The sequence below is a fragment of the Felis catus genome, chromosome B1 (assembly GCF_018350175.1).
Source record: "Felis catus isolate Fca126 chromosome B1, F.catus_Fca126_mat1.0, whole genome shotgun sequence".
Lineage (NCBI taxonomy): Eukaryota > Metazoa > Chordata > Mammalia > Carnivora > Felidae > Felis > Felis catus.
This window is the reverse complement of record NC_058371.1, coordinates 105,347,242-105,359,552: the sequence shown is the minus strand read 5'-3', so window position 1 is coordinate 105,359,552 and position 12,311 is coordinate 105,347,242. Positions and strand designations below refer to the sequence as shown.

The following is a 12,311-nucleotide window of genomic DNA, read 5'->3' as shown; positions in this document are numbered from 1 at the left end:
TCAGCATATGGTGGCCATGACTTAATGTAATGTCAGTAATAAGCAGGATAATCTTTAAAACACCTGACTATAATTAGCAAATTCCCAGCTGAAAGTTCCGTATCCATTTTCCCAAATGTGATGAGGCTCATGTAAAATGTAGAAAACACACTCCCACCTTTGGTATTTATATTTTAAGTTAGCAGGATATAGTTTCCCCCTTTTTGTGTGTAGAGTTCAAATTTAGAAAATAGCCAACTAAACATTGAATGATTGATTTACCATTAGGAATGTTACTTTCAGGTAGTACAGCTCTAGGTCTACTGGTTCCTTGTCAAGAGAGTTTAAATACTGTTACAACAAGTGGCCAAATCTTATGTACTCCACTGGCCTACCCAACATGCCTGCATCTCCTTCTGATTTCCAACCTCAATGTCCCTTCATAGGCAGGTCAAGTAATGTAGTTGGCCCTGAGTTTATTGCTCATTGTTTTCCTCTAAAGCTGTCTTCCCTCTAATTGTGCAAGATGCCTTCACTCTAACATTATGCCTAACTAACTGTTTTCAGCAAATTTCAGTGTTTTTCTGGTCTGGGAACAGGTCTTCTATTAGACAGCCTTTCTAGTTCTATACCTGCTAAGGAGACCAAGGTGCCAGCTATGGCGTTAAAGCCCTTCAGCATCCCACTGTCCAGCTCCACACAGGGTGCACTGAGTGACTGTTCTTTAATATGCATGCCAGTAGATAAACATTCCTGGTTTGGCTGGGTATTCACTGACCAATCTAGTCTTCCCATCCCCCTCATATCTTTAGGATTTGGAAACTAAGAGTGACAATTAGTTGGCTAAAGTGATACAAAAACCCAACCCTTATTTCCTTCTAGTGGATTTGGTCACCAGTGGCTCTGTATGCCAGTGGTAAGAGTGTTCAGTGTTAGTATCCTTGTTCTATGGACAACAGAAGCAGTGAGCTTTGCAATCCAAATCCTTGTTTGAATCACTTCTTCAACACTTAATTGTGACTAGGGGAAAGTCACTTTATGTAAATCATGTCTATTGTGTCTGAAATGGGAATAATGATCTTTTACATTATATACCTGTGATGCCTGAGTGTGCATGTTTGTGTGTAGATAGATACAAAGATAGATACAAGATCTTGCAATTAGCTGCCCAATTGTTCTCATTTACTTTATGAGATACAGATACATTGTATATATTTATATTTAGGAAATATTTGATTAGGAAAATGTTAACTCTAAAAATTCTGTGCTGAAACACTATCTGTGCCTGCTGCTAAAAAACCACACTCAGCACTAAAATTTCTTCCCCAGTTTTAATTTGACTCACCCACTCCTTCAGTTACCTTATAAAAGAGGAAACAGGTCAAAATATTATCTGTGAAGCACAGATAAGAAACACAAAATTAGCAAATGTTCCCTCAAAGAATGTCACACTGTAATGAATACTAACATGAATCTCCATATAAAACGTTTTTGCAGTTATTTTTAAACTTCGTCTCATTGATTTACTTTAATTGATATATTCATTCTGTTAAGGGAAGTTGGAGAAAATCCAAAGATATATAAAAGCTCCCATTTTGCTTAGTTCTCAGAGCTCAATTTCTTTAAATTAGATCTTGGCCTTCAACTAGATCTTTTAATGCCTACACGTGTTTTTGGCTTTGTAGAATGAAGCCTCAAAAAACTAAGTTAGTGGGGTAGCATATAGATTCAAGATTTGAAAGAATAATTTTGAAAACAGTCAAATTTTCATGTTAAACTATATTCATTGTGCAATTCTCTTGTAATTTTAACTGAATATTATGTTCTCTTTTAATACTTTCATGAACATCTTCCAATTTGCTGGAAAGTTGTTTTGTTTGCCAAAGAATAAACAGAATTATTCTTATCTTCTTATCTCCTGCAGAAATGGCTACTTCATTGGTATATAAATATGTATTGGTACACAGAGCAGTATTTATATTAGACAAAAAATATAAGCAACCAAAACATACAACAGTAAGATGAAATGGTTAAATAAATTATAAGGTACCAATCTGATGCAGTATTCTGCACCCATTAACAAATTTGGTTTTGGGAAGTTAATGTGACCAGAGAAAGCTCAGAATGTACTATTAGATGACAAAAGCAAAATTCAAAACTCTGTATTTTTAGTAATAATAGGTACAGTTCTAATTTTTGCCTCATGGCTCCAATCTCACTTACCTATATATCTATATATCTGTCTATACTTAGGTATATGTAGTTATTGGTAAAATTAGGAAAGAATTCATTATATTAATTTGCCTTAAAAGGTGGATTTATTAGTGATTTTAATTTTTTTAACTAGAAAAAGTAATGTGTTATCTTATTTATTTTTTATTTATTTAAATTCAAGTTACTTAACATACAGCGTAGTATTGGTTTCAGGAGTAGAATTTAGTGCCTCATCACTTTCATGTAACACCCAGTGCTCATCCCAACAAGTGCCCTCCTTAACGCCCATCTCCCATTTAGCCCATCCCTCCACCCACCGCTTCTCCAGCCACCCTGAGTTTGTTCTCTGTATTTGAGAGTCTTTCATGGTTTGCCTCCCTCTCTCTTTTTATCTTATTTTTCCTTCCCTTCCTCTATGTTCATCTGTTTTGTTTCTTAAATTCCACATATGAGTGAAATCATATATTTGTCTTTCCCTGACCTATTTCATACTTAGTATAATACCCTCTATTTTCATCCACAATGTTGCAAATGGTAAGATCTCATTCTTTTTGAGCCAAGTAAAATTCCACTGTGTGTGTGTGTGTGTGTGTGTGTGTGTGTGTGTGTGTACATACACAGCACATCCTTTTTATCCATTCATCAGTCAAGGGACATTTGGGCTCCTTCCATAATTTGGCTATTGCTGATAGCATTAGGGTGCATGTGCCCTTCCGAGTCATCAGTTTTGTATCTTCTGGATAAATACCTAGTAGTGCAATTGATGGGTCATAGAGTAGTTCTATTTTTAATTTTTTCAGGACCCTCCACACTGTTTTCCAGAGTGGCTGCACCAGTTTGCATTCCCACCAACAGTGCAAGAGGGTTCCTGTTTCTCCACATCCACACCAGCATCTGTTGTTGCCTGCCTTGTTAATTTTAGCCACTCTGACCAGCGTGAGGTGGTATTTCAGTGTGATTTTGATTTGTATTTCCCTGATGATGAGTGATGTTGACCATCTTTTCATGTGTCAGTTAGCCATCTGGATGTCTTTGGAAAAGTGTCTATTCAGGTCTTCTGCCCCTTTCTTCACTGGATTATTTGTCATTTTTGGGTGTTGAATTTGGTAATTTCTTTACAGATTTTTGGATACTAACCCTTTATCTGATATGTGATTTGAAAATATCTTCTCCCATTCTAAAAGTTGCCTTTTAGTTTTGTTGATTGTTTCCTTTGCTGTGCAGAAGCTTTTTATCTTGATGAGGTCCCAATAGTTCATTTTTGTTTTTGTTTCCCTTGCCTCCAGAGGCATGTCTAGTAAGAAGTTGCTGCAACCAAAGTCAAAGAGGTTGGTGCCTGTTTCCTCCTCTAGGATTTTGATGGTTTTCTGTCTTACATTTAGGTCTTCCATCCATCTTGAATACATTTTTGTGTATGGTGTAAGAAAGTGGTCCAGGTTCATTCTTCTGCACGTTGTTGTCCCGTTTTGCCAATACCATTTGTGAAGACTCTTTCCCATTGGATATTCTTTCCTGCTTTGTTGAAGATTAGTTGGCCATACATTCGTGAGTCCATTTCTGGGTTCTCTATTCTGTTCCATTGATCTCTGTCTCTAGTTTTGTGCCAGTACCCTTTTGTTTGATGATTACAGCTTTGTAATACAGCTTGAAGTCTGGAATTGTGATGCCTCCATCTTTGGATTTCCTTTTAAACATTACCTCGGCTATTCAGGGTCTTTTGTGGTTCCATACAAATTTTAGAATTGTTTGTTCTGGCTCTATGAAGAATGCTGGTGTTATTTTGATAGGGATTGCACTGAATGTGTAGACTGCTTTGGGTACTATCGACATTTTAACGATATTTGTTCTTCCAATCCATGAACATGGCATGCTTTTCTATTTCTTTGTGTCTTCTTCAATTTCTTTCATTCAGCTTTCTATAGTTTTCAGCATACCTCTTTGGTGAGGTTAATTCCTTGGTATCTCACAGTTTTCGGTGCAATTGTAAATAGGATCGATTTCTTGATATCTCTTTCTGCTGCTTCATTATTGGTGTCTAGAAATGCAACCGATCTGTACATTGATTTTATATCTTGCAATTTTGCTGAATTCACGTATCAGTTCTAGCAGTTTTCTGTTGGACTCTTTTGGGTTTTCCACATAAAATATCACGTCATCTGTGAAGAGTGAGAGTTTTACTTCATTTTTGCCAATCTGTATGCCTTTTATTTATTTTTGTTGTCTGATTGCTGTGGCTAGGACTTCCAGTACTATGTTGAACAACACTGGTGAGAGTGGATATCCCTGTCATGTTCCTGACCACAGAGGAAAAGCTCTCAATTTTTCCCCATTGAGAAAGATATTATCTGTGGGTTTTTCACATATGGCCTTTATGATGTTGAGGTATATTCTTTCTATCCCTACTTTCTTGAGGATTTTTATCAAGGAACGATGCTGTATTCTGTCAAATGCTTTTTCTTCATCTATTGATAAGATCATATTGTTCTTATCCTTTCTTTTAGTAATGTGGTATATCCCATTGATTTGTGAATACTGAGCCAGCCCTGCAGCCCAGGAATAAATCCCACTTGATCATGGTGAATAATTCTTTTAATGTACTAGTGGATTCAATTTGCTAGTATCTTTTTGAGAATTTTTGCATCCAGGTTCATCAGGGATATTGGCCTATAATTCTCCTTTTTAGAGGGGTCTTTGGTTTTGGAATCAAGGTAATGCTGGCCTCATAGAATGAGGTTGGAAGCTTTCCTTCCATTTCTATTTTTTTGAACAGTTTGAGAATAGATATTAACTCTTGTTTAAATGTCTGGTAGAATTCCCCTGGGAAACCTTTTGGCACAGATTTGTTGGGAGATTTTTGATTACTGAGTCAATTTCTTTGTTGATAATGGGTCTGTCAAATTTTCTATTTTTTCCTGTTTCAGTTTTGGTAGCTTGTATGTTTCTAGGAATTTGTCCATTTCTTCCAGATTTCCCAGTTTTGTTGGCATATAATATTTCATAGTATTGTCTTATAATTATATTTCTATGGTGTTGGTTGTGATCTCTTTTTCATTTGTGATTTTATCTGTTTGGGTCCTTTCTCTTTCCTTTTTGATAAGTCTGGCTAGGGGTTTATGAATTTTGTTAAATCTTTCCAAGAACCAGCTCTTAGTTTTGTTGATCTCTTCTACTGTTTGTTTGTTTGAAGTTTATTCATTTTCGAGAGAGAGAGAGAGACAAAGTGTGAGCAGGGTTGGGGCAGAGAGAGAGAGAGGGAGACACAGAATCTGAAGCAGGCTGCAGGCTCTGAGATTTGTCAGCGCAGAGCCCAATGTGGGGCTCAAACTCACAAACTGCAAGGTCATGACCTTAGCCAAAGCCAGATGCTTAACCAACAGAGCCACCAAGGCACTCCTCTACTGGTTTTGTTGTTGTTGTTGTTGTTGTTTATATATCGTTCATTTCTGCTCTAATCTTTGTTATTTCCCTTCTTCTGCTGGCATAGGCTTTATTTGCTGTTCTTTTTCTAGCTCCTTTAGGTGGAAGGTTAGTAATGTGTTATTTTAAAAGTAATTACTGATGCCTGGAATTGTAAATTACCTTGCTAATTATATACAAAGTTTTGGAACAGTTAAAAATACAAGTACCATTTTTCAATAATCAAACTATTTCTGACAATAGAAATCTGTTCCTAGAGTTCTTGGATTGGAGGAGACCACTGAATGGTACCTCTGCAGGTGGTTGTGATTCTTTACCTCCTCCGTGACCAACATACTCTACACATGAGAGGGTTTGCCTGCCCAAATGCATTTGGTTTTCTGAATTTGATATGAGAACACTGATTTGGCTTATCATGATTATACTTCTAGATATTATCACAGCATTTTTGACACGTTGCACATAGAGAATAAAGCAAAAAATCATTTATATGATTTTTATAATACTTTGTTCATTGTAATAATAGACTAGCTCAGTTTTAAATAGACTAATGCTGAATAAAATCATTCTAGCAATGAAGAGTTCAATGAAAAGGATATAATCTAAGAACATTGCTGGGTGTTCTAGCTTCTAGCACTTCAGAAGCCTATTTTGAAAAGATGGAATAGTGGATGAACATATAACATTGTTTTCATATACCCCCCCTCCCCCCCCCCCCGCAAATCTGGCTTCTAAAAACAACAGTATAAGAGATAAGAAATATTATGGCTTATCTCAAGTATATAAAATATCCTCTAGAAATAAATTTCCCTCTTCCCCAGATATAGGCATAATGGTAGTATCTACTGTCTGTTTCAGTATATCTTTTATGTGTTTTAGTGTTTGTTTCTAGAATGTCAGATAAATGTGTAAAATGCCAACTACATCTGCATAATCATGGTGAGTTCAATAATTTGAATCAACGTATTCTAGTTGATTTAGAGGTTAGTTCACAAGTACATTATTTAGCTTCAAAGGCCAAAGAACAAGCTAGGTTTGTTTGTTTGTTTGCTTTCTTATCAAGTATTGTAAAGATAGTTTTAAAAGGCAATCAAGGGTCATATAGCAAAGTTCAAGGTTAGCTAAAGACTTTTTCAAAGAGACAAAAAGAAAAAACTTCCAACTTTAAGGTTAAAGCATTGAACACATAAGAAATTATTTTAAAATGGATTTCAAATCTATACTTTAACCATTGAATAAAGTGAGTAAAATGAAGTAAGTAAGATGGATAAAAGATCTAATGGGAAGGAACAATAAGAAGAGCTAGCTAGAATATTCAAATGGGGAGAAGAAATGAAAAAGAAGGGAAGAGGGAAGGCTAGAGGAGACTGAAGACAAATAAAATGAGAAATGAGGAAAACAACTTTTAAGTAATGAGACAAATAGATGACATAATTATTAGTAATATATAATGATATACATAAAATATATAATTGCTGATAACTATATCAACACCTAATACTTTAGGCCACTTTTTTAAAAAGCTTATCAAGCACTCCTACATATATTATCCCTTTTAGAATCCTCATCACAACTTTGTGAGTTAGATAATTATCTCCACTCTAACAAATGAAGAGAAAATTTCAGAGAATATAAATTGTCTAACATCACTAACAATAACAACAATCTTATTAATAGTACTGATAGTAGCAGCAGCAATAAGAGAGGAGCAGGAACTAATCATTGTTGACCACCTATTATATGCCAGTCACTATGTCAAGAGCATAAAAGCATGTAACCCTCACAACTGTGCTTTGAGGTAATTATTATTATTCATACTTTACATGTGATGAGTCTGAGGTCTAAAAATGTTAACAGCATGCCCAATACTGAATAGAGACAGATCCAGAATTTCAGCTGAGGGAATCTGACTCCCAAGTCTTACATGACTTCACGATAAGTCCCTGAGCTGGCATTTAAATCCATACCTTCCGGGGCACCTGGGTGACTCAGTCAGTTAAGCGTCCAACTCTTGGTTTCAGCTCAGGTCATGATCTCACAATTCGTGCCCTCTCTCTCTCAAAATATATAAATAAACTTTAAATAAGTGAATAAATAAATAAATAAATCCATACCTTCCTATTCTATACCTTATGTTCCTTCCATAAGGACAGAATGAGAAAGTCTCACACCCTACATCCAGGCAGCACCACTCCCCACCCCTTTACACAGTAAGATTCTGTGTCCCATTACTCATTTTGTCACTGCTGAGCTGGCCAAATTCTCCTTTCCCTGACCAACCCATGCCCAGGCCTTGCAATGACAGAATCTAACCTGTCCCTAATGACATTGCCATCATTAACCCTTTGTTTCTATACTTAGGTGTGGAAATCCACAAACAAACGTGTCTTCTATCTTTGAGTGCCCTCAGGACCCACATATTTTATGGTTCAGTTGTTCAGTCAAAGTAAATTGTTCATGTAAACAGAGCAGTGATAGAAAAAGAAGACTTGGATACCTAAATTTTGGAAAATTACCATTGGCCAGACGAATTTAAATAGAGATTCAGAAGTCCTCTTCCTCTGTTTTTACACAATAAGGAGAATCACTTATATCCACAGATAAGGGATAATCTCTGAATAAGAGGTGTATTTATTTAGCTCCCCAATAAAGACCGAGACCTTGAACATGATGGGGCAAGGCTTCCAGGTGTCAGCTATGCTGCTAAAATAAGAAGATTTTATTGTGGACCCAGTTGTAACTATGGAAAGTGGGAAGAGGGGTACCTAATAGGGAATCAGGCAATCTATATCCTTAGTCTACAATTTACCACTAATTTTACCTGTGAAAATGGGCAACTCATTTCTCCTCAGTTTCCTCGTGTGTAAAAGAAGTTATTAACTAAGATCTTTCACAAATCTAGTCTATAGTGTTACTTTCTGCCTAGTTGTCTGTGTAGGGAGGGTGGCAGGGAGAAAAGAAATATAAGAACAGGAATTTAAATAATGAGGAAGAAAGGAAGGAGCAGAAAGAAAAGAAGTCCATTAAAAATTCATAGCATGAGGGTGCCTGAGTGGTTCAGTCAGTTAAGCATCCAATTCTCGGTTTCAGTTCAGGTCATGATCTCATGATTTCATGAGTTGGAGTCCCACATCGGGCTCTGTCCTGACAGTTCAGAGCCTGCTTGGGATTTTCCTTCTCTCCCTCTCTCTCTGCTCCTCCCCTGCTCACACTGTCTCTATCTCTCTCAATATAAATAGCCTTAATTTTTTTTTTTTAATTCATAGCATGGTAAATACTTTATAAGATGTAATAATTAAAACTCTGTTTTAAAAAGTTTTACCTTCAAAAGTAGGGCTGTTTGTTTGTTTGTTTGTTTGTTTAATGAAAGGCCGAATTAGAGATTTACTTTATCATGATATCCTCTTTTGAAGAACAACCACTGCCTTGTGGGACTCTAAGACTTAAAGATTGAAAAGTCTTGGATTTTGAAGACCAAAGGCATATCTGAGAAATAACAATGTTTCCTTTCAACATATGTTCTTGCATAGTTTCACTTAAGGAGTGTCCTTCTTTTGACAGTTGGTGATCTATGTCCCTGAGAAATGAAAGGAGATATATTTTATGTACTAGATAACAGTTCCTTTAATACATGCAGAATAAACTTTTCATGTAACTTCCTTTTTCTAGCTGACACTTTTTGCTAATTTATTGCAAGCTAAAGGATAAATATGTGTATATGTTTATGTTATCTTGAAAGCATCTCTCCGGTTGTAAATTGGTAAAGACACTACTTTCCATCATTTAATTCTCTCATGTATAAAGGAGTAGTTTTACCCTTTGAATGCAAAAGGAAGATATCTTTTAAAACTTCTCAATGACATTTTCTAACCCGATTTTTGTTTTTTAATTATGTATTTCAGGCCCTGCTTGACACTCAGAATCTTTTGCGTGCACAAATCACAAATTTTACGTTCAACCTTGGATTTTCAGGAAAATTTTACCATACAGGTAAGAAAAAGGCGGTTAATTACTCTCAAAGGCCTGACTACTGTATTTAAAAATAAGATAAAAACAGAGAGGAAGGCAAACCATAACAGATTCTTAAATACAGGGAACAAACTGAGGGATGCTGGAGGGGAGGGGGTAGGGAATGGGCTAAATGGATGATGGCCATTAAGGAGGGCACTTGTTGGGATGAGCACTGGGTGTTCTATGTTAGTGATGAATCTCTGGGTTCTACTCCTGAAATCAATACTACACTGTATTTTAACTAGCTTGAATTTAATTAAATAAATTTAAAGTAATAAATAAATAAATATAAATGAATAAATTTTGTGACACCTTTTCTTACATCTTCCTACATTCCATGTCTCTGTCCTATTCTATTTTCCTCATATTATTCAATTCAATTTAGCATATCATTTTCTTAATGTTTATTGATTTATTTTTGAGAGAGACAGAGTGCGAGTGGGGGAAGGGCAGAGAGAGAGGGGGAGACAGAATCTGAAGCAGGCTCCAGGCTCTCAGGTGCCAGCGCAGAGTCCGACGTGGGGCTCAAACCCAAGAACTGTGACATTATAACCTGAGCCAAAGTTGGATGCTTAACCAACTGAGCCACCCAGGTGCCCCCTTAAGATAGCATTTTTTAACCTCTACAAAATGTTTATGGTTTGAACATTTATTCATCATGTTATTATATAATGGCCTTCGTTTCTACTGAAGTATAACTTACATATATAAAAGTGCAATAAGTAGTAAGTGTGGTGCTCAATGAATTTTAAGAAACCAGCATGCAAATCAAGAGAGAGAATACTACCAGAATCCCCGCACCCACCTACCTTGTGCTTCCTCACAGTCACTAGCCTCTCTCAAAGAAAACCACTATCCTGGCTTCTAATATCATAAACTATTTTGCATGGCTTTGAGATGTGTGTAAAAGGAATCATACAGTATCAGCTCTTCTGTATCCAGCTTGTTTTATTAAGTGACTGAGCCACCCAGGTGTCCCTGTTCAATATCATTCTGGTTTTACAGATATTATTGTGTATAGTTGTAATTCTTTCATTTTCATTGCTTTATAGCATTCCATTGTTTGAATATATCAAAATTTCCTTATTCCATTCCTTTCCAATGTAGATGTTGGGTTTTTTTTTCTAGTTTTTGGCTTTTTTTGACTAATCATGTTAAGAACACTTTTGTACCTATCCTTCATAGGTCATAACTATTTTTTTTTCTGTTGGTTATCAACTAGGGGTAGAATTTTTAGTTATATAGCACACTTATGGCCAACTTTAGTAGAAAAATGCCAGGTTGTCAAAATGGTTGTACTGATTTTCATTCCCAACAGTGTATGAGTTTTCCTGTTACTCCACATTCTCACTAATATTTGATATTGTTCATCTTTTTAAATTTAGCCTTTCTGGTGAGCACATAGAGATATTTTATGGTTTTAATGTACATTTCTTTCATGAGCAGTAACATTGAGCTTATTTCATATATTTATTGGCCATTTGGAGATCCTCTTTTGTGAATTATTTGAGATTTTTTTTTGTGTTAGGTTACTTGCTTTTTCTTGTTGATTTGTAGAAATTCTTTATGTATTATTTTTTTTCTTTTTCTTCTTTATACATTCTTAATGAGCCCTTCGTCAGTTATGTGTGTTGCAAATATACATTCTCCTATTGTTCAGGTTTTTTTTCACATTCCTAATGGTGTTTTTTGATGACAAAAATATGTAATGTAGCTTAGTTCATCTTTTTGTTCCTGTATGGTCAATTTTTGTGTCTTTTAAAAGATATTTTTGCATACTATAAACTCATAAAAATATGCTTCTATGTTCTTACAACTTGCAAATCTGACATGCATCTGGAGTTGACTTTTTTGTATGTATGAGATAGAGGTCAAGATACCTTCTTTTTTCCACAAAGATATCTAATTGGCACCGAGTATTAAGTGACCATCCTTTTCCCACTCCACCATAGTGTCATCATTGTCATATATAACCATATATGTGGACTCTACACTCTCCTGTTCATTGGATCTATTTGTGTACATCACACGATCTTGTTTACTGTACCTTTGTAATACTAATTTCTGCTAATAAATACTAATACTAATATACTTAATACTAATATCCAGTTTTGTTCATCTTCTTCAAGATTGCCTTGGAAATTCTTGGCCCTGTGCATTTTCATATAACTTTTTAGAATCAGCTTACCAATGTCCATAAAGAAATTAGTAGAATTTTTATTAAGATTGCATTAAATCTATTAATTTGTGGTAGAAATGCCATCCTAAATATTGAGTCTTCCAATCTTTGAATGCCTTTAGGTCATCTTTAATTGCACTTGATAAAACTTTTACTGTTTTTAGATTCATTCCTTGGTGGGGCTTTTTGATGCAATATCAACTGGTGTCTTGTTTTTTATTTCATTTTGCATTTCTTTGTTGATGGCTCTGAGCCTTGTGAATTTTTTTCCTTACCTATATTGCACTAGGTTAGCTCTCCAGTACAACATTAAGTAAAAGTGGTGATGATGACACGTGTCTTATTCCTGACGTTAGGGGAAATCTTTCAGTAGTTTTTTTTTTCCCTATTCTCAAGGGGAATTCTTTCAACAGACTAGTTTGTAGACACTCTTTATTAGCTTAAAGGAGCTCCTTCTATTCCTAGATTGCTAAGAGTTTTATCATGAGTGGGTGTACTTTGTCTTTAAGTT

The 12,311-nt window shown here is 35.5% G+C and overlaps 1 protein-coding gene across 1 annotated transcript in view; it reads left to right on the top strand.

Moving 5' to 3' along the window:
• The window catches only part of NDST3 (N-deacetylase and N-sulfotransferase 3), a 184,482-nt gene that overhangs the window by 52,091 nt on the left and 120,080 nt on the right, over window positions 1–12,311 (top strand). The window contains exon 3 of the mRNA XM_019829011.3: window positions 9,513–9,600. Within this exon, the coding sequence (XP_019684570.1) occupies window positions 9,513–9,600 (88 nt within the window). The remainder of the gene's footprint in view (window positions 1–9,512; window positions 9,601–12,311) is intronic.